The sequence below is a fragment of the Coloeus monedula genome (assembly GCF_965178545.1).
Source record: "Coloeus monedula genome assembly, chromosome: 7".
NCBI lineage: Eukaryota > Metazoa > Chordata > Aves > Passeriformes > Corvidae > Coloeus > Coloeus monedula.
Window position 1 is genome coordinate 11848897 of NC_138787.1, and position 26957 is coordinate 11875853.

Here is a 26957-nt window from a genome sequence, read left to right on the forward strand (position 1 = left end):
GTAGGTCCTGAGGTACACCTCTGGGTGTCAGCTACTCTGGCCAGGCACTGATCGGCCCAACAAAATTCTCCTCTTTCCCACTGCAGTGATGCAAGGCTGACAGGGCTGAGCCGTCTGATCTCTGCTCACTAAACCACAATCTCCACAGAGCATCACTCACCTCTGCACCCAGCTACTGCAATTCCACGTGGCAAGGCAAGATACTTAAACCCTTCTCCTTTCTTGTTCTTCTGCTACACCTTCCCCACTGATCACTGCCAGCCTCTCCATCCAGCCTTCCACTCTGACCAGCCACACACAGCTCTTTGCAAACACAAGTCTTCCCCTCTCTCCAGTCTGTAGACAGCATTAGAAGAAACTGAGCACAAGAGAGGCCTCTGAGGCATAAATGCAAGGCACTGCCTCTTCCAATGGCTCTGCTCAAGGTAATGCATTGCTTAAGAACCAGAGCTTGGCAATCTCTACAGTGACAAGGATGGGAAAGATCTCTTGCTCTGTGTTAACTTCCCTCCACTGTTTTATCACTCCTCCTTCTGTTCAACTTGACATCTGAGCAGCATTTCACTCTTCTGTACACCCCTTTCCTTGTCATGGCCACATACAGCAACTAACCCAAGCAACCATCCTGTCAGTGCCTGGCTAAAGCTGCCCCCAGAGAGCAGTCAGGGCAGGCACTCCACACTGCCCTGCCAATACACCTAGTTCAAGTACCTGAGAAGGCAAACTCCATTTCCATCACCCAATCAGCTCTGCTAACTTCTGCAGACAATGCACATCAGTTCTACGTACACACTCAAAACAGCTAGCAAGGAACTGGTCAAAAGAAAAAATATATATCCGCAGGAAATCGCACTGTTTTCTTTTTCACATGGATTCTAAGAAAGTAGATACGAAAAGCATCAAACTAACACTGTTCTTCTTCCACCCCACACTGAGGAGGGAATCATCTTTCACAGCAGGTCCCAAAGCCACAGGACTGCACACAGGGTATACCAGATTGCAGCTACTTTTATACTACTTTGGTTCCAGCACTCAGCACTGTGTATTCTATGTACCTCCTACCAGTTCCCTTCTTTTGCATAGCCCTGTTAGAATACCTAACCCACAAAAAAAAAAAAATAAAATTCATCAGGGCATGTAAATTTTATTAAACTACATAAGAACAGGTGCCCCTTTAAAGCATGACTCTTTTCCTCCCTAAAAGGCACATGTAGCAGGTTCACTACTGTCAGGTGTAGACTCGAGTGATGAAAGAAAAATACATAAATGTTTATTAAACCTTTGTTGCCATTTACACCACCAACTTTCACACCCCAGTGCCAAGCTGTTAACGAATTCCCATGCTGTTCCAGAAGACATTTCACAGCTCCTGTCAGAAAAGGGAAGTTTCATGAGGGCAGCACTTGCTGGAAAACTCTCTGCTCCACCACCATCAACAAAAAATCATAACCAGCTGTTTGTGGAATAAATGTGTCCTGCCCAAACAGCGTGGGAATAAAGAGTTTCTTCCATGGAGGCATGGGGCCACCTTCACATATACTTCCTGATACATTTTTGTCTCAAGATTGTTTATGCTAAGACTTATCAATTTACCTAGAACCAGGAATAAAAATGATCCATAATAAGCCAAGTGACCACAAGCCAGTCAGTACATGAGGCCCAGGCCAGGTGGCAGCTGTGTGTGTGTGTGTTCCAGCTCAAATGTTCGGACACAGCATCACACCCTGGGGGAGCTCTGCAGCTCCAGGCTGCAGCCCAGGCCAGCAGCTCTATGGCAGGGCCCCTTTGGGCACACAGCCCCCTCAGGGAGGCACATACCACCTACCACTCCGTGCCACATGTCCTTTCCACCAGCCAGTCTCTGCTGTGCTGCTGTACAGCTGGGAAGCGCGAGGCACGGCCCTGCACACAAGACACCAACTCGGCCTCGGCAGCTCTGCAGGGCTGCCATGGGGAACCGCAGCAAAGGTGGGGTGAAATCCCACAGCAATTCTCTCTGCTGCCACAGCTCTTCTTTCCCCCCTAACTAGCTCTTCTGTCACAGAAGACCCTACTCTAAAAGGAACAGGCAAAGGCAAGATGCTTCTTGCAAGATGAAGTGAAATTGCTGCTCCTCTCAGCATCATCCAAAAAAAGAGGGGGCCAAAATGAAATACTTTCTCAACTCAAAAGGTGACAATTACTACATGCGAAGTTACAGCTTAGACAGCTTTTACAATACCAAACCTTTGACAAACGTGTTTACTTTGTCCCTGGAGGACACCTACTCATGTCACTGTTTTGCACAGCATGATGTTCAAAGCTTTACCATTTTGAAAAATGTACCTGAGGACCTTAACTTCTCATGCAGATCCCATAATTCAGTTGATCATAAAAAAGGACTAAGTGACGTTTATTAATATATATTGCTAATGGAAATCAATTCCAAGCACTAGAACAGAAGCAGACTTGTCCTACAACCATAATGAATAAAGTAAATAGCTTTATTTTTTCACCAATTTAATATCAGAAAGTTGTGTTCCCAAATAAATCCTTATAATAGCATTTTAGCAGCACACTTCTGTCAACCTTAGTTAAGAATTCAGAGCCCTATAGACTATAAATTTTCTCATTAAACAAAACAATCTCAGAAATCTATTGGCTGTCCCTGCCTGTACCTCACCCCTCAGCTTACAGACAGTGATCGCAGAGACAGTATACTACAGAACATGCTGCATACTTCAGCTTCATATCTCAAAATCAGTATGGCCTGCAGTATTTGTTCAAGATGCCTAAAAGACTTTGGTGGACTGGCCCTTCAGTGTGAAGGTAAATAACCTGACCAAGAGATTTGTTGGCTGATGGTTCTTTAAGGTATTTTTTGTCATTCTAAATATTATACCATATGATGTTGTCTAGAGGAATGTAATTGCTGCCTTAAAGATGAAAATACCTTAGTCTTTTCTTTTAGACAAATTGCAATAATTAGAGATTCAACTTCTATTTTCTAGTCGAGTTATTTGACCAACACATCAAGCAACAGATCAGTATCTGAACCTGCCCACTGACAAAGCTCAAAAACAAAGTGGCCGTTTCCTCTGGGCACAGTGACTAATTTCCTTCGGGAGCCAATCTGTCTCCTCCTCTCTATTCTCACCACAGAGCGATGCCACAAAAGCAAGGTTCCCCCAGGTGAGATGCTCAGGCAGTGTGGATCACTGCACTGGATGGCATGCCTCCTTGGAGCAGGTTTTCTGCAAAGCCCATTCCCCTTTGGAAGTGCCAAGAAACAAATCTTGGCCACCTAATGCAGCATGTTCCACATGTTAGCTCGCAACACGTTGAGCAACTGTGTTAACTGAGATGGATAGTGCTGTCAAACAGAAAGCTGGCTCACCAGGAGGGAAACAGTGGGATATTCTGACCTTTTATATTCAGAAAAAAAGAGTCCCTAAGATGACACAAAGCATTTCATATTAAAAACCAAAACAACTACTTTCTTGCAGGGCTTTTACTACCATATTGTGTAAATAAACACATGAGCTCTGCCTGTATAAAGAACCTGAGCCTCTCTCACAGAGCAGAGGCTGACAGAGGAAATGAATCATTATCACCCTGCTTGGAAAGAAGTTTGCACAAGGAGCCCATGCGATTAACCACTCCCTGGAACTCCTGGATTCAACACCACCATTGGTCCTTCTGTTCCCACATTTAAATACCTACCTATACAGAACAATTAAAATCAACAGACAAAGTCCAAATCCCCAAGAAAATTGCTATTAAACTACTCTGAATGTGCACAGGTTTTATTGGCGATACGGAGATAAAACAAACTTACAGGTTTCTCATCCAAAAGAATAAGCCCTGAAATAACCTGTTTAGTATAAAAAAGCCTCTTGAAATTCAAAGTTCATTCTGGAAAGATTTTTCCCAACCCACCACCTCCTGCCCATCTCCCTCAAGATTATGATTTTAGGTTGGGGTTTTTTTAAGCTGATATTTTGGGTAGAGAGAGGAAAGCTTTGTTTATTTTAAGATTTAGCTGCTAACAGAATCATCTCTGAGTGGAAGGGACTGTAGAGCTTTACAAAGGGCTTTGCAGCATTATAGTAGGTAAGTGAAAACAGAAATCAGCCTGCACATTTAGCCCTACAACTTTTTGCCATAAAGAGAGCATGTATATATATGTAACCATTAGCTACAGTGTATAATTTAAAAAAAATCAACGACTACAATATGCTGTTCAAAACTGCCCAGCTACAAAGAGGAATACTGAATACCATCTAGCTGTACACCTAAAGGTTCTATGCCGACTTCCTTGAAGCAGCAACCTGCCTCATGGTACAGAACAAGTGTGTCATGAATATCCTGACTGATCATTATCACCAGATTTCACACTTCAGCAAGATCTGGCTAATGCTTTCTAGGCAGGCTAAAAACGTAGGGCTTGTTGTACACCTAGTTTAGTATTAAGCAATTAACACAACTGATATAAACACTTCCAAGATTTGCCACCAATTTTCTTGCTTTCTCCTTACATCTAACAACCTCAGGCGCTGTCTTCTGCAGTGCAGAGAAGTGGGAAAAAACTTTATTGAATACCTTGTGCCTGAGCTGCAGAACTGTGGGAATACCCCAGAGCCAGGAGCGCTGTCTCCACCAGCTGGCTAAAGAGCACATCTTTGCGAACCAGAACGAACTCAGCATGCTCTTCTCGATTATCGTATTCAAGAGAGGCATCCGACTGCTCCACCACACAAAAGACTGGAATCATCAAACCTAGATGGAAAAAAACACCAAGAAAAAAACCAGCAAAGCATCAATAAGAGGAACAAGAACTGTGTCATACATCTCTGATTAAACTTGTAAATTAACACACCTAGAAGACTCATCATAAGTGGAAATCTGCCTTTCTTCCTTGTGGGATAACTTTTGTTTTCTTTCCAAGGGAAATACTAAAGTCTCATCACTTGACTCATTTAAAAACCACACTAAAAGCTCTAGAGAATACAGTTCAGGAACAGAATCATAGTCAGCATGAAGACGAACAAGAATTCCTAGTAAGACTTTTTCAACATTGCAGAAGTTTTCTACAGTTCCATGAATGCCCCTGTTTCTTTCAGGTCATTTTTCCACATTCAGCCATATAAAAACCCGACACACAAAGCCATTTCTGCTTCTCTCTACACAGTGAACTTATGGAGAAATCAGCAGGGGCTGGTCCCCTTGGGGGACCCTGGGGGACCCAGACCACGGCCAGTCTTCTCACTGTACAAGGAAAATACTCGCATTGATTTTGTTGAAAGTTATAATCTTGTGTTGGCAGCTGACGGTCACACAGACCCAGAGAGACCCATGGGTGTCTTTCCACTGCATCCATGAAGAGTGTGAGAACAACTCTTTTCAAAAAAGGATCAAGGATGAGGAGGAACCACAGAAGTGGAAAAATCAGGGGGTCATCTGGATTCAATTTTGTTGTGTTTTATTTTAAATTTACTTTTGTGGTTACAGGATCAAGTTATCTACGGCATTAGATAAATTGTGAGGCATGAACTTTAAGGGATTCAATACTACAGGCAGTAGAGAAACATGCCAATTTGCAGGAAACAGCCCTACAGTGCATTCACAGAAGGAAGAGGGAACAGACGGAAAACCTACAGAACTGCACGGCCATTTCCACCACCTGCTACAGGCCAGGCTACCTCCAGCCACAGAAATTTTTTAACTGGTTACATACAACTTGTTAGTCTCTAGGTAAACTAGAAAATACTGATGCAGAGAACAATCTCAGTCTAAAGCAGTTTTCCAAATGTGCCATCTAATGCTCATAATGTCACCAGAAAGTTCACCTCTAAATCTTGTTCTTCAGAATGAAATATAAACATTTCCAGTACACAATAACTATAAAAAATATCTGAGCATATTTATGAATTTCAGACACAAATCACTGTATTTCTGGACCAGACACTTCTCTAAGGGAAAAAGAGGAGAAAGCCACATTTCAGTTCTCCTTCACAAAGTCTATTAAATATTTTTGAGATCTTCTACTGTCAGTAGCTTCAGTGTCTACAAACCAACAGATATATATCCCTTCAGGGAAGTCACTTGCCCTGAAATAAATCCAGCCATACCAGCAACTGCCTTGTCTTGAATTTCCAGAGATGAGATCTACTTTAAAAAATATTTTAGATACATAATTCTAACTTAATGACTTATCTAGCACAGAGTGGCTCTCAGTTTGACATTCTAGCTGCAGGAGCTACAAGCTACAATATCCACTTAATGTGTTTTAATTCTTTGTTTTAAAACACACCCCAAAGTAACATGAAAGAAGGTTACAGCATCACATTGATACTGCTGCCTCTTCACTGCTTGACTCTGGGTTAAACTGATGCATTTTTCAAGTTCAAGCTGCCAAATTCTAACACACAGTGCTAAAAAGGAATCTCAGTGAAAAAAATCTCTAGGTGCTTTCCTGAAGAGACAGTACATGGGTGATCGTGTTCCTCTGAAATCAGTGACAAAATTTCTTTTCCTATCAAAGGTTAAAACTTGAATTCTATTTCTCCATACACCATTTAACTAGTTAAAATGAAAATAAGTCTCTTTAAGTGACAAACCTCCAGTCCTGTCGAACATACAGGCTGTCACAGCACTTTTGATGCAGCTATTAATGTCTTAGCAAAAGATTAAGATAATTGGCCAAATGCTGAGGCTGTAATATCAGTTGTGTAAATTACATTTTGGCAAGACAGAAAAAGTGGTGAAGCAAACTGATAAGAAGGATGTCACACTGTCTTTTATGCTCCTGCTGGATGCTTTCCTTGTCATACAAAAATCTCTCCTTTCCAGCACAGAAGTTGCACCTATTCTCTGCACTCATCCTTTACTGTCTGAGTACAAACAGGATCTCAAATGCTAGAACTGATGCCATACATGATATCACTTTATGGATAGCACAAAGGACTCCACACAACTCCTGCCCATGATGACTTTCCTGCCCCTTCCTGCTGCCCATGCTTGCAGGAACCCTGCTAAAAAACAGCTTTTGAAAAAACATCACTGAACTCAGTGACCCAGAGTAACTGATGATAAGCTGCTCTTAGCACCTTAAAAACAGAGAGCAAAGGGCAGGTTACCACATCTGTCATTACTGACCCATTCTCAAGCTTCTCACTATAGCATCTGGAATCTTCATACTGATTTTAAAAATAAAATAAAAAGCAACAGTAATCAAACTTATTTTCAAGTCAATCTCACTCCAAGGAAGTTTCAACCGCTTTGCTCTCTATTTCGCATTAGAGAGTTAAACTGTCGTATCTCCAATGAATTTACTACCTCAAACTTATCTGTTTCCTAATGTTATCTGAAAATAAACATACTTTCAGTATGTTGGAATCAAAAGGAAAAACATCTGCAGATGCTAACATGCTCTTTACATGCTGATATACACCATGGCTTGCTCCTACATGCATATATTACACCTCCAGCTTGCTACAGGGCCCTTAGAGAAGAGCAGTGCAAGTTAGTCACTACTCACTGTCATTCCAGTTGAAGAATTTGGAGCAGTACTCAGAGAGCTGGAGACCAAGCATCCGTAACAGTCTCACATGCAGTGCTACTGCAGTGCAAGCCAGCCTTACTCATAAATCCTGGAACTCCTCAGCTCTTTCCCTAACGAGCAATCAGCCAGAATCCCTGTCATCCACCCTCGCCTGTGCACACTCACGGAGCAGGCTGAGGTCCCCCAGCACTGAACTCGTGTGCACTCACTCTCCCAGCTTTAGAGAGAGGCTGTGGGGAGTGATGCTGCACAGCTCATGGTACATGACACATGGCACTGATTTTCACACACAGAGAAAACGAGGAGTAATCCGAGGGCTAAAAAGGAAATAGTTTGTTTTCTTAAAGACAAACACAATGCTACTATGCACACAAAACATTAACAGCAATCACAAATCACAGTAAAGGCTTCTTCTTCTTGATTTTGATTAACGTAGCTGACTCATGAACAGCTCTTTCACGCTTCCCACAGAGCTTTGACCCCATATAGATGCCATCTGCGTAAAATGTCAGGGGAGCATAAACCGAGATCTACAGAAAGGCTTTTATAAGGACATCCATACACATCAAGAATTCCATTTAACCCATGAAAGAGAGCAGTGAAAAACTGTTCCCACCATTACCCAGAAGAAGGGAATGGTTAGCAGCAACCAGTACCTTTGTATAACATAAACATTTAAGCAAATCAGAGATGAGATTTAAGCTCCGCTGTTGCTTTCACGGCAAAGCTGCAATGTACAGAGAGTCTTTGTAAACACACTTGCATTTTTTGCCAAGACTCTCCTAAGGGGCTGAGAAATTAAGAAGAAATTAAATATGTATCAAAGAGACCAAATGCACATTTTCTCCTCGTTGCCCATTTTAATCGATAGTTCTATTTCACTAGGGAGCAATCAATTCTTTAAAAACGAAGGAAAGAGAAATAGATATTTCATTAGAGAAGTTAAAACCCAAGATACTCTGCTACATAAAGCATTCATTTTTACAAAAAAATACTTAGAGACAGTTAAAAGTATTATCAATATGCAATCATACAGCTCCCTGGAAAACATCTCCAGTTGTAAGACTTCCAAGTAAAAGCTGCAGATTTCTAATGACAAACTAGAAGGACGAGAAGAGAGCAGTTATTAAAAAGTCCTGCACTATTTCTTTTATTCATTTGCAAATAATACTTTGTCCAGTCCATGCTTTTTTAAGTGATAAATGTGATACTATTGGCACTGAACTTCTATGCATGGTCTGGTTCCACAGAACCATCACAGGCAGAGCAGAAAGCTGAGGAGCAGGTTCTACTCTTACAGCCACCCACTCCAGCCATTAAATAGGGAGCAGTGCTTGTGTGTCCTAATAAAATGAAGATCAACTAGAAAGAAAAGGCTCCAATAAAATTCATGTCTTTTTAGATTAAAATCTCTTTCCATCAGGACAAGTTTTGAGTCCCATCTAGGTGTTATTTAATTTAATCTAATTTGAACAATTTCCAAACATCAGGTTGATTAATTTCAACAGCATGGTGTTATGGAAAGATTTACTGTACAGGGGTTGTCTAGCAAGGAATTAATAAAGAAGCCAGTTCTTTGCCCTGAGTAACATGAGGTTTTAAGACTTCCCAGATTTCTAGTGGGAATACTTCACAGCACAAGCATGTTTTCTTCTGGGAGTGAAACCCACCAAAATTATTAAAAACTGAGATCAAATGGTGGTGTCAAACCCAAAGGAAATCATTCTACAGTGGAGAGATTTTTATCAAGCGAAGAAAGTGGAAAATAAAGTTTTTGTTGTTGCTGTTACGCTTCAGGTTTTTACGTTTTGTTTGTCGGCTATTTTTTTTGTTTTGTTTTAAACAGAACACAGACACACATGCAGGGTAATCTCCCTCAAAGACAAAGCAAATTTCTATGGTTTGGAGATCAGAAACCAGGACATCGACTAGCAAATTCATAAACTACTGAAAATTCTTCATTACTTTATGTAGAAAACATTTTCCCTAGCAGAGACTGTAACATGGGCCACTCTCTAAGCTGGCCTTTCCAGTACAGAGAAAAAAAAAAAAAGAAAAGAAAAGAAAAAATAAGAAAATAAATCTAGGCAATAGCAAGAGAAGAATCCACAAATGTTTATTTCCACATACACCTAAAAACCATTGGAGTGCAAGCAACTTTGCCTGGACTTCTAAGATGAGACCCTTACCCTACAACAGAAACTAAGAAGCCCAATTAGCAAAGCATGGATTGTCTTAAGGACATTATCTAGATAAAGATTCCATATATTTAACAATAAAGTATGCTTCTACAACTGGCAGTAACCACAGGAAGCAATCAAACTACAAACATTTCCTAAACCTAATCTGCTTCTGCTTTTTCTTTAGAGAGAGACCTTTATCCAGCAAAGGCAGTGAAGGGAAAGCAGTCCATTTATTTATTTCTGTCTGCACTGCAGTAGAGCTGACCTTACATATACTGATTTGGTATTTAACTGTCTTTCCCTTTCTTCTAAACAATTTTGAGAAATGAACCTAAACTGAGAAAAATGCTTTAAAAGGCAGAAATCGGCACAGGAGAGGTTTGCCACTTCTCCTTTTCACATCCTGCAGCTCTAATTGAAAAGGCAGAAGCCAATTAAGTTTGACAGCTTTCAGTTACACAGAAATACCTGAATTTCTGCAGCAAAGATGCTATCCTGCACCCTAAAGTGTAACACAAATCCATAATTTCCTTTCTGAAAAACTTAATCCCACCACTAATTTAAAAAAAAAAAAAAAAGAAACTAAAAAGGGAAGCTTTAAAGCCTCAGTGTGCCACTTCTTCAAAACAGTGAAAACTGCAAATCCTGAAGCGATCGGAAATTAAAACCTAGTTCACACATTAATAATCAGGAGGTTTCTATTCAAGACTTGACTAGCTGAACAAACATAAAATCAGAGAATCATTTTGGTTGGAAAAGACCTTTAAGATCACACGTAACAATAGAAGATAAATTCGTACTTGGAAAAATCAACTACACTCCAAAATGTGAGGTATTTTGTCCAGTTGGCTGGGGCTTTTTCAAGAGGAAAGACACCAAATAATATTTGAATGAAAAGGGGGTTGTTCTGATCTCAACATCACTTTTGTTTAAATCACAGCGTAGCTGTAGCTGGTGATGATGTGAGATCTTCTCCAGAAAATCCTCCAGAGTCCAGCTGAGGGCTGCAGACTCAGGGGACACAATGACAGGCTAACCAAGCACAATCACACCATTTCCACAGGGCCACACACACATGACTGCTCACACTCAAGAAGGATCTGGCCTGAAGCAGATCCCAGGTTCAGCCCATGCCGGGGCAATTCCGTGATACGATGGAAGAGACAGAGCTCCCTCATTTCAGCAAGCATTAGGCATGTCCATTAAGGCTCACTTTCAAGTTACCCCATAAATTATGAATACAATTAAATCGGACAGAATATAAGTTGTTGGCACTTAACTTACTTACAATAAATGCTTGGTTTGGGTAAATGGACTGTGTTTCAGCCTTTTACTTATCAAGCGCACCAGCTTACAACAGTCTCATTATGAGGCCGAGAATTCTTTCACTGTAAATCTTTTTTAATGGGGACTGAAGGAATGACTTTGCAGTTGTTTGTCACTAACCACTCGGAACCACGTGAAGAAAGCTGTGTGCACACACTGACAGGCGGCCAGCGGGAAATCGCTGTGTCAAATACGGGAGACTGCATCAAGATCTTTGCAACTGTACGGTCCGATCAAGCACCTCATTACAGCAAAAGGTTTTGTTTAAAAACAAGGACCCTACTTTCTGCTAATCCTCTGCTCTCCAGTGTGTTCTAGACAAAATGCACGATATCTGATTTTGCATATAAGCAGTAATGTGATGCTGTTAAACTCCTACTCTTCATGGGTTTATAAGCCCGCTGCAAATAATTTGTTCCAGGATGCAATTTGGTAAAGAAGAGCTCAGTCCACAGATGATTTTAATGCAATGTTTGCCAAAGAAACAAAATCATGTTAAATAACATTACATTGTAGAATTTTTCTTCTTAGGAGGGCCAGAGGAAGTAAAACTAAGGACAATATCTTTCTACTCCTCCTCAGCTATTTTTTCTGGCTTTACATATTCAATAAATCTGTAGGCAGGAAATGCATTTCTACATTTTATATTTTAGCCAATGGCAAATGCAAACCACAAGATATTATTTACATCTTTCTTCAGCTTCCAGTCCTTTCTGTGGCTTCAGTCTCCCAGCCATCACAGCTATCCCAGATCTCAGGAAGTCTTATAAATAAGTCACTACCGTCTCTGCAGATGTCCTCTGTTTCTGACAGCTTAACTACCCAAAGAATCCTTCTCCTAGCTGAAATAACAGCCTTGCTGTTTAACACAAAATATTTCAGGCCACTATCCCACCACAGAAACATATTATGAAACTCATAACTTGATTTGATAATACTTGAATTTCTAAAAAAATGATATAAAAGAAAAGCCATATTTAGAGCATGTGCTGTGACAAAGAAATGAGAAACAGAAGAACACCAAGCATTTACCTCTGGCACAGCCTCTCCTGCGGCATGTCTGGGACACAAGTGTTACTCACAGGAGATGAGGCCAAAGTGGATCAGCTGTTTCTGGTAACAAACCCCCTTCGCTAAACCAGTTGCTTTAACTCAACCCAAAGTTTGAGCCTGTTGCACCAGTTGGGTTCACAGGATAGGAACAGGAGCAGCCCCACTGGGGCCTTGTGCCACCCTGTTAGCCCAAGGACAGCCATGCACAGGGCAGCCAGGAAGCAGGAGCAATTAAACAGGAGAATAAAGCACTTCCATGTCTCCAATTAAATGAGCAAAACTGAGAGCAATGATAGCCCAGAGCTCAAAATACTGTTTTGAGGGAGCCTGAGTGAGAAGGTAGCACAAATAGCTGTCTGGGTTGCTCCAGCAGAAAGCTCAGGCCCCCCGGTGCCAGCAGCATCCCCTGGCACACAGGAATCCTGTGGGGTACCAGCACCATGCTCTCCACCAGAAGCACACACAGGCCTTCCAATCCATGGAATAGAATCATAGAATCAGTTGAAAGGCAAAGGTGAAGACACTATAGCTACATTTTTCCTAAATAAAACAGCTCAATTGGTTCAACTTGTTTCCCAGTTATAAAAGAAGAAAAAATATCCCACAGCCATACGTTATAATATAAACTAAATGGAAAATACACTCATTTCCCTCAAAATCAGTGGAAGAAACACTTCTAAAATCAGCTGACTTTTTGTTAAAAAAAATCATCTTAAGCCATTAATTTCCTATAAGTTTTAGAGTTTGGTTTAACTCAAAAACAAGTATAGGGTTCATGAGGGGTTATTAATTTGGGGGACTACTTTATGTTTCTTCTCTCAAAAACGTAACAAAACTCGCCTACGGGGCTAAGACACTCTATGCCAAGTTCCACCCAAAATTATTTTTAATGACCGACACTTTTAAACCCTGGAAACTGGAACCGCTAATAAGCCCTTAAATTCAGTGGTGCTAGCAGATGCCACCATATTATGTAATTTTTGAAGCAAAAAAACATCTTCTAGCAAAAGCATTTTAATGAAGGTTCTATTAACTAGTCTCCTGGTACTGGGATAAGTCCCCTGGAATGCAACAGAAAAGCTTTCATAGCTGGTTTGAGGTTTTATTCCTGGAGAAGTGCTGCAGACCACACTCGGGCCTATTTTGGGGTCTCCACTGGGACCCACCAGCAAGTACTTTTCTCCTTCACGTCCATCCCTCTGTGAACCGCTCCCTGGCAAGAAAAAGAAATTGTATCACCCCTTCTCTGTGTTACAAGATAAATGTCTGCCAACAGAGTCTAAAGTAACTACTGCACCTATACCTCTGCCTTCAAACCCACTTGCAGGCTCCAATAGTGAGACAAGCTGAATTACCCGCAACCACTGTAACTACTGCCTCCCTCCCTCCTGTCTTATAGATACTGGCAGCACTAGAAAACCTCACTTCTAAGTGACAATGTCAACAGATATGGCAGAACTGGCTATGGGCAAAAGTTACAAGTACGCACACAAGAGGACAAGCCACATCAAACTTTCTGAATAAACGTTGCCAAACTCAATGGTTACTGATGAAGCGCTGCACCCTGCTTGACTTTCAGCAAGGGTAAGGCTACTGCTGCAGCAATATCATTGCTAGATGACAGAAGGAGAAGGAGACCACAAAAATCTTCATCGCATCTTCAGCAGGAAAGTAAGTGGAGGAGGGAACCACAAATGAGAAGAAGTAGAAGCCATTCTGTCCTCCAGAATGCAGCCAATTTCCCTCTCTGCCTCCCATTCACCAGTCAATACAGAGTCTTCAGACAGTCTGCACCTACGGCCTATTATGGGTCAGCAACTGGCCTCTGGGGCATGGCCTTTACTTACACCTCCAGTCTTTCACACCCTTGTGCAGAGAGGGCAACTTCAGAGTGGCCTTCTCTTGTATTCTCTTTTTCAAGACCAGAGCAGTTGTGGGGGAATACTCTACCATACCAGATCTTTATCAAACGAGTCATGAGGTCGAGGAATAAAAGTTAACAGATATACACTCTCTTTCTCAGGTATGCACAATACACTTCATACAGTTAGTAATACTTTGGGGCAAGGGTGAAAAAGACCTACCTACAGGCTGACCCACTGTGTGGATTCACTTGTGAAAAGTCAGCAATGCTTTTGGGGCTCAACAAGCTGAATTGCTACACTATGCACACAGAGCTACACCAAAGAATTAGATATTTCTGCTAGTGCAAATGCATGTGCTCACTGAGAGGTGTTAGCCAAAGAAAGCAGATTACATCTGTGCTCCAAAGGCCAAACTGGCTCCCAGTTCACTTTCAGATGCCATTCCAAATGTTGATTTATAAAGCTGTATGATATAGGACTAGAGCCAAGGCTACTGTAACAAGGCTTTCTCTTTCCGTGTATGGTACAGCCGAAAGGACACTTCTGCTTACAGCTCTAGAGTCTGAGAAAATGGGAGAGCCGGGATCCCTCAGCCTCAGGCCTTCAACTACAGTTTGGTCCCTTTGCAAGAGGCACAGAGAGATGCACGCCCCCCCAGTACAGGGCCTTTCTGCCTTCTGGGTTTTAATCTGAACCCTGAGATGGTGAGGTGGCTAAAGGGCCATAGAAGAGTTAGTCCCAGGTAGTGATGGCTTAAGAGATCAAGTACTCTTATTTGCATTCATGCCCACAGATTTCAAGATGGCAAAAAAACCCACAAAACACTCCCCCCCCCCCCCCCCCCGCATAAAGTAGCACCACTTTTCCTTTTGAAAAAGAAGGAAGTAATTTTTACTACTTTCTACCTGTCCATGGCATTCTCAAAGCTCATCTAGCTGGCAGGCCAGTATGACACTGTGATCATATTAATGCAATCAGAAAGGCTCAATACAGTCATTATTAAGCCAGACCCAGACACTTAGATAATGCCTAACTTGAGCACTACTGTCAGGCAATACGCCTACTTACTGCATACTTGCTCACAGGAGCCCATATGAAGTCTACTATCTAGACTTCTAGCTTGAGAAACAAACTACTTAAAAAAAAAAAAAAAGAAGGAAAATTTTTAAAAAAGCCCACACTTCTGTTACTCTGCATTTTCTCTAAGTCTAAAAATTCGTAGTGTGTATGACAGGTCCACCTCATTTTTCTTAATGATGTTTTTATTATTCTTTCACTCAATTAAAACAGAAATGGATATTGCATCTTCTGACTGTATAATTGTTATTGTAATCTGTTTTCGATCACTGCTTGGGAAATGGGTCCAAAACAACATAAACTATCCACAGCCTCAGAATACAAGCCATTTTCTTTTACTACGATACTTAAAGAGACATCTATCATGTTGCTCCACTAACATGTTTGTATTATGGCAAAGAAGTTATTTGTAAGTTGGGAAAAGACATTATGAAAATCACCTTTTACTCCAAAGTATTGTATAACTCATAACTTATAACTACATTTCTTAATAACCATTCAAAATAATAAGGCTGGAAATTGTGCACATCTAAGTTTAATATATAAATAATGGAAATGAATATAAACCAAAATATGCTCAAAATATGGATTTATATTACTCTCAAAAAATAGGCTGGTTATAGTTTTGAAAATAACATGCTTCATTTCCAATATATGCCTGTCAGTTAAATTTATGGCAAAACATTCTCCATGAGTTTCGATTACCAAGATGGTAAATACTTCTTTGTGAGTTTCCTCACTTATCTGAAGCTTCCGTCCAAATGCTGACAAAGTCAGCAACTTCTCAAGAGTGACGTGTTGGTGATACACAAGTAAAGATAGACTAATCCAGCCCCTTGTCAACATTACAAATAGAATGGAACAGCTGAGAAAGAGAGAGACAAAGTAACCTTGTGGCTGTATGCGGCCATACAAATCATGCTTTTGATATAAGAAACTCCCCTCCCAACATTCCATGTCAGGTTTAGCACGTTTGAAAAGATTTGCTGTCAACAATGCATCTTTTCATCTCAGTGTGTGTCTTTGGGGAACAAATGAGGGAGCATATTTAAGTGGGAGACATTTCTACTGCATTCCGAAAATGCAGCGGGCATATGGTTATCTCAAGAGATGCTGCAGCTTCATATAAAATAGTGTCTGACAGGTATCAAGATTTTTCTGAGCTTCTTTACCTTGCTGACATTGCTATTAACATGGTAGAGTTGTGCTCAAATTGTTTAATATTGGATGTCCATCTGATACAAGGACATCAGCTAGAGCACAATGACTAAACATTTTTAGCCAGGTAATTAGCCAGATAATTTTCTATTTAGAAAACAAGTCATATGCTTAGACTCTTATCTAGAGCTACCTGTCCTTTTTCTTCAAGTTCTTTCTGTTCCCTTCATGCAGCTTCTACAAATAATGACAATTCTCTTTTTCCAAACATTGCTGCATGAAACATCAATAATCATTCAGCATTTGACAGGAAATTGAAAATATATCTTTAGCTCAGAAACAGTATTCCTGCCCTAGCATCCAACTTACCATAACATCGATGCAGGGCTCACACTCCATTTTTTAAACAATCTGCAAATTATTTGTGTAGTTTTATTCTAAGTAGAAGTGCCTCCTGGAAGGAGGTTTTACGTAAGTCCTCAGATACTAGCGACATCGACATTCACACCTTTAAAAATCAGAGTAAGAATTACACTTAAAAAACCCAAAGCAAAACACAACACTAACCAACCAACAAAGCAAACAAAAAAAACCTTTCAAACATCTTTTATAAGACTTTTTCAATGTCAGCAACCCTAAATTGCTAACATACAAATCCCAAAATCTTGTATATTTGCAGATCCTCAGGGGATACCCGCAGAGCTAGTAAATATATTTTAAAAGGAAAAAAACAAACAAATAAAAATACTATTTCTTGCCTTTTTAAAGTTCCCTGAAATAGAAGGAATAACATTGGAAATATAAAATATTTTTTCCCTTACCAATATTTGAATCAGTGCAATGGAAGACAGGGACAAAATATACTCAACAGCTGCAGTACATGCTTTCATACAAAGCGCAGGAGCTCTGGATAAAAAAAAAAATCCCTAACTATAGAGCAGTGACAATACGGACAACATGCCTTGCTGGCTGAGAACGTATCACACATTAAAGCAGTCAACACTCGGGAACGGCCATGAGAACCTCAACTAGATGGGCTAACAACTGCCCCCAAATTAAATGGCAAAGAGTATTTTCTGTCTTTCATACCACTAATCAATGTAAACTCATTTGTAGCCCCGCAGCAGAGACGCTGCTGATGAGCATTCTGCAACAAGTACAAAGCTTGTTGGAGGGCAATTTTTTTTAGTATCGCTAGAGGCTAGAAAACATTTCTCAAAAGCCATCAGATACTCAGCTGCCTTTTGTCTGCTGTGACTATTTCTTACATCTGCATTAGTGACACATGCCACCATGAGGACTGATGCAGCTGACCCCGGACATGTCGTACAGTAGGAACCAATTACCGCAAGGTGATTTTTTCTGAGCTAGAAAGGGCTCTGGCTCCTCGTTCAACACAGTGGGCTGGTTTCAAAGGCACTGAGAGCTTCAAAAGGAGAGCACGCTCGTACGGTAGTTACAGAGTATGAATCAGGCACAGGTTATCTCGAACAATCATATCAATTCAAAGGGACTTGGTAATACTTTATACCTTGAAAAACTGGGCCTTTAATCCTAAAAACACAGCTGTAGTTACTAATTTAACTAAATTATGAGGGGCAGTAATTAAAGGCCTAACGTAGCTATGCCTTGCAATTTGGGATTCAAAAGAAAATCTTCCCAAGTTCTACAGATTTTCAGTTACTTTGAAAAGTTTAAAAATAAGATTTAAAAGCAGGTTGCGGACTGCTCAATCACAAAAACAAGAATTTTCCTAAGCAGATCACACAGATGTTTGGGAAATATAAATACATGACTGCAATAAAACTCTTCATTTTACAGCACCATAGTTGCCATATCGTATTACCATGTTCTGTGTCAATGCGAGTGACAAAAATCTTACTGGTTCAAGTATTTTATTTAAGCTCCAGACCACCATTGTGGCCCTTTTCCTCCCCATTCTACATACACAGCTTTAAAGAAAACATCAATAATAGAAAGTAACTGCAAAAATAAATATGCAGGCTTACATCTCCATGAAGAGTACTAAACTTAAATACTTTAAAGGAATTTTAAAGTTAAGTGGTACCATCTGAAAGTCTGTGCTACAAACTAGAAAGTTTCAATATGACATAGCTGTCTGCTGAAATGATGACTTGATTACAGTTACATTATACCAGGTTTTTTCTATTTTTAAATCAAGATAAAATATTCAGTACATTGAAAGTATTTAAATAGATATAAGGATTCCACAAAATTAAGTATTTGGGAAAGGAATCTTCAAACTTCACCTCAGAGTGTTTATTCATAACAATAAAAGTTTAATATTGTTGGCCTTCCTTCGATGTCCAAGTTCTTCACCTAAATCTGAGTGTAAGATATGTCACTATTAAATTTCTTGAAAATATATTACCTCTTTGGCATTTTTATAGTTTTTAATATGATTTTGCCATCTTCTTTAGGCATAAAAACAGTTCTGGGGAGTCACTGAAAACTCCTATTAAGGTGAGTTTGTCAAAGAATTGCCCTATAAATAACTGACAGTAAATACACTACGTTTTATCCCAGTGACACTAAGAAAAGGCAGGACCAACTTATAAAGGGAGGAGAAAACAGAATTAATGTGGACTATTTCAATTATGTTGGTTGCTTTTTCTTTCCTTTGGTTTATGATGAGAATAACAGCATATAGTTAACTAACATGGCCATGGGTGTGGGGAGGAAGCAGGGAGATGACTTGAAAGGCTTAGGAACTGTTGCGGGGGGGGAAAAAAGTACATCTTACTACCGCTAATCTTAAATCTTGAATTCAAAATTGTTGGTGGCTTTCTGCAGATGCAACTTAAGGGTTCCAAAATTACTCTAAACATCAAATTATGTCTAGGTCATTGAATGGGTGGATACCCTATATTCTGTTTAATGCGTACGTTCAATTGCACACATACTTCAACCAACTGTGTCTTTATTTTAATAACAGACCAAGTACTGAAAACACATAAAGAAAGACTATTTTTCTACCTCAGCAAAAATACAGCTGATACACTGCATGACCCTTCAGGAATGACTGCTCTGCTTGTTCTATTTATATGACATTGCCTGGTTGGAAAATGGAGAGAGGGGTGAAAAATCAGCAAAAAGACCAGAAACTCATTTTTAACTATCAGTCCCAAAAAAGAAATCACTGTCTTGCTTTTCTTACTGTTCCTGTTAAATTAGAGGTTTCTTCCTCACTGTGTATCAGAAACACATAAAATTCAAGATTTTACATTTCTTCCAAATCCCTACTGAATTATATCAAAGTACAAAGCAACGTTTTCCAACTATTCTGCCACAGATAAAATATAAAACACAAATACAAAAGCACATCTCTGCTGGTTCCTGATCTAACATGGACTTGCAGCTTTCATGCTTCTGTATTTCAATTCGCTTAATTCTTTAGAACAGCTACATATTTCTTTCAGGCAGCAGGAACATATTCTTCATCTAGGATCTGGGCAGGAATCTAAAACTTAACCTTTCGCTTCACTCAATTCCTAAGGACAAGTGAAACATACTTCCTTACTGTGTTCAGCATGCCATGTTAACTAACCATTTAGAACACAGGAGCAAATTTCATCATGCTGTACTCTTCCATTTGCACAGAAGTGAATTTTCACTCCAGTCAAGTACCTTAAATCCTTGTAAAGATATAAAAGGTAGTACAAACAGTATAAACCCTACAATATTTTTGCAGAAATATTTAGAATGGACTTTGACAAACAGCTCTTTAACCATCAGCCTGTGTTTCTGTCACCCCAGAGATATAGTAAAACTGATTTCTAAGTACACCTAAGCAGACAGAGCCACAATACATAGAACTTTAGGGGGCTTACAGCAATCAGCAGCAGCACTCCGAAGAGTCACTGCATCCACATTTCTGGTACATCTGACTTTGTAAAAGCTCCATAACTACAGCTACTGATTAACATCCTGATCATACACTTTGGTTTGAATTGCCTGAAAGCTTTTCTCTCCATTAATATTTTGTAATTGAATTACTGTTTTTAACAGTTAAATGAATATGAACATATTATCAGACTGCATCAAACTAATCTAAACAAAAAATGTCTTGCAATCATTTCCTGCTCCAAATTTGAACATGTTCCCTTAGCTATAATTTGGTTCTATGTTTCTTTTTCGGCAAAACCAAACTCAGAACAGCTCATTCTGCACACTGGCATTTTAAGTTGCTTTCAGAAGCTTTTGACGCTTATTTTCTACACTCTTCAAATCAACACACACATATATATCTGCACATCCACTCTTACACAAACAGGTTCACGAACTGCAATCAACAATACTGTAAATGTAAGTTTCCTAGTCATTAATCATCCCTCTTTTTTTTAATCCTTATGGAGTGAATTACTAACTGAGAGGAGACGCCAATTCTAGTAAGTGAATGTTACCCAACAGGGATATAAAGCTGTCAACACCATAGTGCTCTTGCTTGCCCTAAACTCTCTCCCAGGCTTCATATGTTTTTTAAAGCAATATTAGCCTTTTTCTCCAAGGAACCTTACTCTCCTTAAAATCTGAGCACTTGTGTTTTATTACATACAGGTTTTAAAACAGACTGGTCAGAAAACAGTTGAAACATTTTAGAAAGCACTGGCTTAGTCAGGCAAACCAAAACTGGACTCTATTACATTGAACTGACGCTAACAACATTGTAAACAGTACCAAAACTTTTAAATCCCCTATTAAACACAACATTTAAGACCTCGTTTATCTTTTAAATGACCTTCACTAGATTATTATAGCTGCTGTATTGGCCCTTTGAATTAAGTACAGTCATGTTAGGAATAAAAAACCAGGAAAATCATAAGGCAAAATTTCTCATGAGAACAATTGATTTTCTGTCTGCACTACAAAAGCTTATTTTAAAACACTTTTTCACTCACAAAACTAGAGAGAAAGCTAGAAACACTGATAGCGCTATATTTCTCTATTTCTCAGGGAAGTCACTAGAAAAATAATTGCAGCAAACAGTACGATTATAAAACTGGTTACCAAAGGTCATCAGGCTCATCATAGCAGCAGGTAGTTGAGAGCTTATTGCTCTGCTTTCAGAAATTAACTTCAGAACCTGATGTTATTACAACAAAAAGCCACTTGACAAGTAGGAAGGAATTTCAGCATTTACATATCTAAGGCCCAAAATGAGATGAGATAAAGAATTACTAGCATTTGGCTTTGCTTTCAAAACGTTTAGATACACATTATGAAATTACAAATAAAACAAAACAAAAATTAAAATGGTCTCTAGTTTTCAGTAAAGCATTTCCATTTTTGTCCCCAATGCAATTCACATTCAGTAAGTATGAGTACTTGTTAAAGCCCGAGAAATAAGAATAAACTGAAACACTCACAACCGAAGCCTTGGATGCCACTTCACTATGACTTTCAATAGTTTCCTTTTTGTCAAACTTTAGGCACAATAGTAGGAGAGCCCCTAACAATATTTATTTCAAATAATTTTTATACTAATTTGCCAGTAAATTAAAAGTAAGCCTTTCCACAAATGTCTACAGCTGCATTTCACAACTCCAGTGGAAGAATTACTAGCACCACAGTAATCACTGCAAAGATACAGACTTCCAAAAATACCCGAAATAGGTGTGATCTGCATTCAGGAAAAGGTCACTTGATCATAACGGGTTCTTAAAGATCAGACTTGAAAAAGAGCAGAAGAAAAATATCTGGAAATTAGCTATGTTGATTTATTGTGAGAGTATTTCCAGGAGAAAAAAAAATAAATCAATTTTAAACAGCACCATTATCTTATTAAAAAAAAAATCTACCTTAACTAATTTAGTATTGAGTATTACAGAACCTAGGTAAGTATTCAGACAAGAATAATTTTCTTCTTGCTTTCAGTAGCAATAAGGAGTAATGAATAACCTTTATTATGAACAACCTAAAACCAAAGAGACTGAGACTGTTTAAAGAACACCAGCTAAGGAAAATAAAAATTCCTCTTGCATTTCTTATTCCCCCACATTTCTACACTCCAATCTACAACACCTTTATAAATGAGCTGAAGAGTAATGAACGAAAACTTAGGCTCTTAAAAGTTTGCTTTCAGAAATGAAAGTCTTTTTCTTAAGTGGAAGAAATCTTCCAGAGCTTAACAGGCCAGATTCAAGCTGAACCACCGATATAATTATAAAAGCCACTGAATTTCTCTTGGATAACACAGCTGCAAACTGGAAAGCAAACATATTCCAAAACATTTTAAAGAATTCTTTTAAAGTATATTTCTATAAATGCCCCAAGGAAAAACATTTCTGCTCTAATTCTAACATTCTTTTTAATATCAAGCAGCTTTAATGCCCAAGTCTCGAAAAAGTCATCTAAAACTACATATACTCCTTTTTATATTATTAACTAGTTCCTTTTCACAATTACTCAACAAATCATTTCTTCACCAATTTCTAAGTGGAATAGTATTACAAGTCTTTCACTGCAAAGCTGTTTCTTCTTTTTCCATACATTGGAAGAACATAGAGAAGAGGATTAAAAACTAGATACATAGTTATCCAAGAAACATAAAAAACTAATGAGCTCTCTTACCCTTCATTAGGTATATAAATGAATCCTAAGTTTTTAAAATAAAATCTGCAGCTCCTTAGCAAACTTCAGCAATTAGGAAGCCTATTGAGCCAAAGAAGTCTAAAACAAGCATCTAATGGTAAAATCACTAAATAAACCTCACGTAATAGAGAGTCATGTGACGACCATTTCAATGTATCTCTCAAAATGCCATTTACACAAACTGTGTATAAAGAACTACAATTATGTGTTACCACTCTGCTCATTTTAAAACACAAATACGGAAGATTTTTTTTAAGATAGTTACTGGTAGCCTTTCCTGCAGTATTTTGCTCACAACACCTGGCTAATTTCAAGATTTTAAAATACATTTTTCCTAACAACAGGCTGCACTACCTTAAACATGACAGCATCAGAGTTAAGAGGAAAAAAGAAGGCATTTAGGAGAAGTGACTGTAAAGTTTATCTGCTTGGAGGAAAAGGAGGGGAAAAAGCAACCACGCGCTTACCATGCTGTTAACACAAAACTGACCAGCAACTTGATAGCAAAGAAAGATTAAGTATTCTAGAGAAATGCAGAAGAAGTGCAAAACTAATGCTCAATATGTTTGCTGAAAGAGCTGAACCTTACACATGCTTTGCCCTGTCCTCTTTTACAACAACTGCTACAAAATGCTACTTACTGAAATAAAAATAAAATCCTAAAATGCAACCATAAACGCTGTTCTTTTTCCCACCCCGGTGACCCCATTCTTAAAGCTGTGACGGTGGGTGTAGCACACCTAAGTGGTGTCACCTGCCTCCATGAAGGCAGCCCCCGATCGCCCGCACCCAGCCCAGAGACGATGCCCTCTCCTGCAGGCGCTGCCCAGGCCCTCCACCCGGCCGCTGCCGTGCCCTGCAGGACCGCCGGCGGCAGGGGGATACCCGCAGGCTGCCCCAGGGCGATCCGCACGAAGAAAGCGCCAAGCGCAGGACACGCTCTCACCCCGTTACCCCCCGGTAAGATCAGGCCTGGCCCTCTGAGAGCCGCCCGGCCCGGGGTGGCCTCTTTCGGCAGGCGGCCTTCTAACGCCGGAGGGCTGCGCGCCACACGCCCGGTCCAAGTCTTCCCGCGGATCCCCATCACCGCAGCGGGGCCGAGCAGACAAATGCTTGCCCGGGAAAGCGGGAAGCGGCCCTCCAGCTGCCACGCGGACCTGCCGGTCCCTCTGCGCACGGTGCCGACCCGCCCGCCACACGCTCCCCCGGGCCCGCCGCCCTGCGCGCCCCGGCCGGCGGAGCCGCCGTGAGCGCGGCCGCACGGTTACCTCCCACGGGCTTGGTGACGGCGCCGTTGGGCCTCCCGCGGGTGCCCATGGGGCTGCCGTTCTGCTCCAGCCTGGCCACCTTCCCGGGGGGGGGCCCTTTGACATCGGGGCTGCCGCTGCCTCTGTCGGGGCTGTCCCGCAGGCAGGGGCTCTCGCTCCTCCGCTCCATGCTCGGAGACGCGGCTCCCGCTGGCAGGTCGCAGTAGAAGGAGCACGGACCTAGGGCGAGAGAAAAAAGGGGCGCTTCAGTGGCCGCCGGCCAGTACCGGGCCCCGCTCACCCGGCCGGGCCCCCGCTGTGCGTCTCCAGGGCGGTTCAGCTCCGTGAAGCCGGGCGAGTACCGGCCGGGTGCGATGCCGTCCCGCTCCCGCCGCCGGAGCCGGCCCCGCTGGATGCGAGCGGTTCGCCTCGCCCGCCCGGCGCCAACCTGCCGCGGGCGGGGGCAGGCAGTGCGGCGTCCCGGTTCCCATCGCGTTCGGTAGGCAAGCAGCCCGCCCTCCCGCCGCAGCCAGGTGCTGCTCCCCGGGTCCGGCCACGGTCCCGGCCCGCCCCCGGGGGCCGCGGGGAAAGGCTGCCAGTCCAGACGGCCCCGCTGGCACGGCCCCCCCGCGCCGGCCAGCTGCGCAGCCACGGAGTAGCCGGCGGCTGGCGAGGAAGCCTCTAGCAAGCGGCTCCCGCGAGCTGCCGCTGTACTTACTGCTTATAGCCTGTCTGTAAGTTGGCTGAGTTGGGCTCTGTCCATGGATCAGAAGTAGAGAATCCAGGGTGGAAAGTTTTCCTGTTTCTTTCTCTCTCGCCGCGTTCTTCGCTTCTACTCCTTCCCCCCACCCCCAGCCCCCTCCTCGCCCTCCTCCGGGGGTGCTGGGGCGGCGGGGCCGGGGCGGCTGCCCGTGGGGCGGCAAGGGCAGAGCCCCGTCCCGGAGGGTCCCGGGTGGCGAGCGGAGCGGAGCGGGGAGGTCGGGACGAGGGGGCGGGGAGCCGCGGGGCCGTCGGCTGCGGCGCGGAGGAGAAGGGAGAGGGAGCCGACTTCTCACACCTTGAGCGGAGAAAATCAATACCGGGGGAGACAGGGGGAGGAGAAGAGGAGGGAGCGCCGCTCTCCCGAGCTCCGCGGCGGCGGCGAGTGCCTGGCGGCGCGGGGAAGTGGCGGCGGCGGCCCCCGGTGTGTCACTTTCAATCGCTCCCTCCTCTGCCAGCGACAGCAGCGGCAGGAGGGACTCGCCACAGAGAGCGGAGAAACGGTTATTAGTTGCGTTGAGTCATCGAGGCAAAGTGAGTCCTTTCTGGGGTTGTCCTTGCTTTCGGGTTTGGTGTATGTGCATGCCTCTGTGTGTGTGTCTGCCTGTCTGTCTGCGCGGCGCTCCCGTCCCAGGGCTGTGCATCCCAAACATCGCCACCCCTCCTCGCCTTGACACCCCTCCCCCTCCCCGCCCCCCCGCAAAAATCAAGTCTCGCTGCTACCTCGGAATCGGGCACAGACGGGCGCGCAGCAGCCCACCTCCTCCCGGCCCGGCCCGCCCCGCGGAGCCCCGGCCCCGCTGCGCGCAAGGGTGGGAGGCAGAAACCCACCTGGCAGGAAATTAAACACCAATAAATAAATAATACATCTCACACGCGAAGAAGGAGCGCGGTGCCGCGCGAAGGGAGGGCGTAGGGTGGGCTGGGTGGGGAAGGGGAAGCGTGGCAGGACGACGCGGTGGTGACAGGAGAGACCCAGGGCAGAAAGGCGCAAGGGCAGGGGCAGTCGGGCTGGGGGAGGGCCGAGAGGCAACGAGAGGAGGAGTCGGGAGACGAGGAAGGGCGGAGGGGGAGGGGGGGCGTGTGGGATAGTGGGGAAGTCGGAGTTGGGGACGCCGAACTGACCGACGAGGAGCAAAGCTGCTACCGGCGCTCAATCCAGACGCCCGGGTTGGTCCGATGCAGCCCGTGCGGCCTCGACGCCTCCTGCCACCCGCCCCCCACCCCCGTCCCCCTGGGAGCCGAGCGACGGCAGGGATCCTCCCGCAGCCTCTCCCCGCCGGGGCGAGGCGACAATAACTTTTCGCGGTGTAGTGGGGGCTACCGCCCCGAGGGCCGGTCGCGCTTCCTCCGGGCCGCCAAGAGCCAGCGACCGGCCCCAGGTAGGGCCCCGCCGTCGCCCTGTTCTCCGCGCCCGGCTCCAGGCAGTTACCGGGGTGGTCCTGAATAATTGATGGTTGGGGCCGGGAGAAGGTGACAAGCGGGCAGAGAAGAGCTGCTGCTGCCGCCGCTAAATTATTTAATAGCGGAGCTCCGGGTAGAGCATGACAGCGCTACCTAAGTGCAGCCAATGGTGCGGGCAAAGCTCCGGCCGGGAAGTCGCAGTGGGGCGGGATCGAGCCCCTCACCAGTCCCGGGGCGGCGAGCGGTCACCCGGCAGACAGGCTCTCTCTCTGATGCAAGGTGCACCGCGCCGCTCCCTGGGGCCGGCGGCGGCGCGGGCGCGTCTCCCGGCGGGGCCATGCCCGGCGGGCGCCCCGAGGACCCGCAGCGCCCCCTGCCCGGCCCGGGGGGCGCGGGGGAATGAGCCGGCAGCCCCGCGCCGCTGAGCCCTCGCCGCCCGCCCGGCGGTGGAACGAGACCCGTGTTAAGGTGGACCGACGGAATCCCTTCTGGCGCGGGGGGCGGGCGGCGGACGGGCGGCGGGGAAGGAGGTGGCGGCGGCGGGCACCCAAAGTGCCCCGACACCCCCCTCCTCCGCCTCCCCCGCCGCCCGTCCGCGGCTGGTTCCCTGCGCGGCGCCGCCCTCCCTGCCGTGCTCCCTTAAGAGCTCTGCCTTTTACGGTGGCGCCGGAGGGTCAAAAAAAAGGGGGCTACGGGGGGGTTAGTGGGGAGCAGAGCCCCCCCCATCCCG

At 43.3% G+C, this 26957-nt stretch overlaps 1 protein-coding gene across 3 annotated transcripts in view; it reads right to left on the bottom strand.

Annotated features, from left to right (window-relative positions):
• SATB2 (SATB homeobox 2) overlaps nucleotides 1–25786 on the bottom strand; it is a 130558-nt gene extending 104772 nt beyond the window's left edge. Inside the window, exons 1-4 of one of the 3 annotated variants that reach the window (XM_082284689.1) lie at nucleotides 25655–25786; nucleotides 24783–25121; nucleotides 24086–24304; nucleotides 4582–4758 (exon numbers count right to left, since the gene is read on the bottom strand). In XM_082284689.1, the coding sequence (XP_082140815.1) occupies nucleotides 4582–4758; nucleotides 24086–24254 (346 nt within the window). In that variant the 5' untranslated portion in view covers nucleotides 24255–24304; nucleotides 24783–25121; nucleotides 25655–25786. Of the gene's footprint in view, nucleotides 1–4581; nucleotides 4759–24085; nucleotides 24305–24426; nucleotides 24530–24782; nucleotides 25306–25654 lie in introns of those variants that run through there. The other 2 variants (XM_082284688.1, XM_082284690.1) reach the window with 2 other exon arrangements.
• Between the last annotated feature and the right edge of the window lie 1171 nt (nucleotides 25787–26957).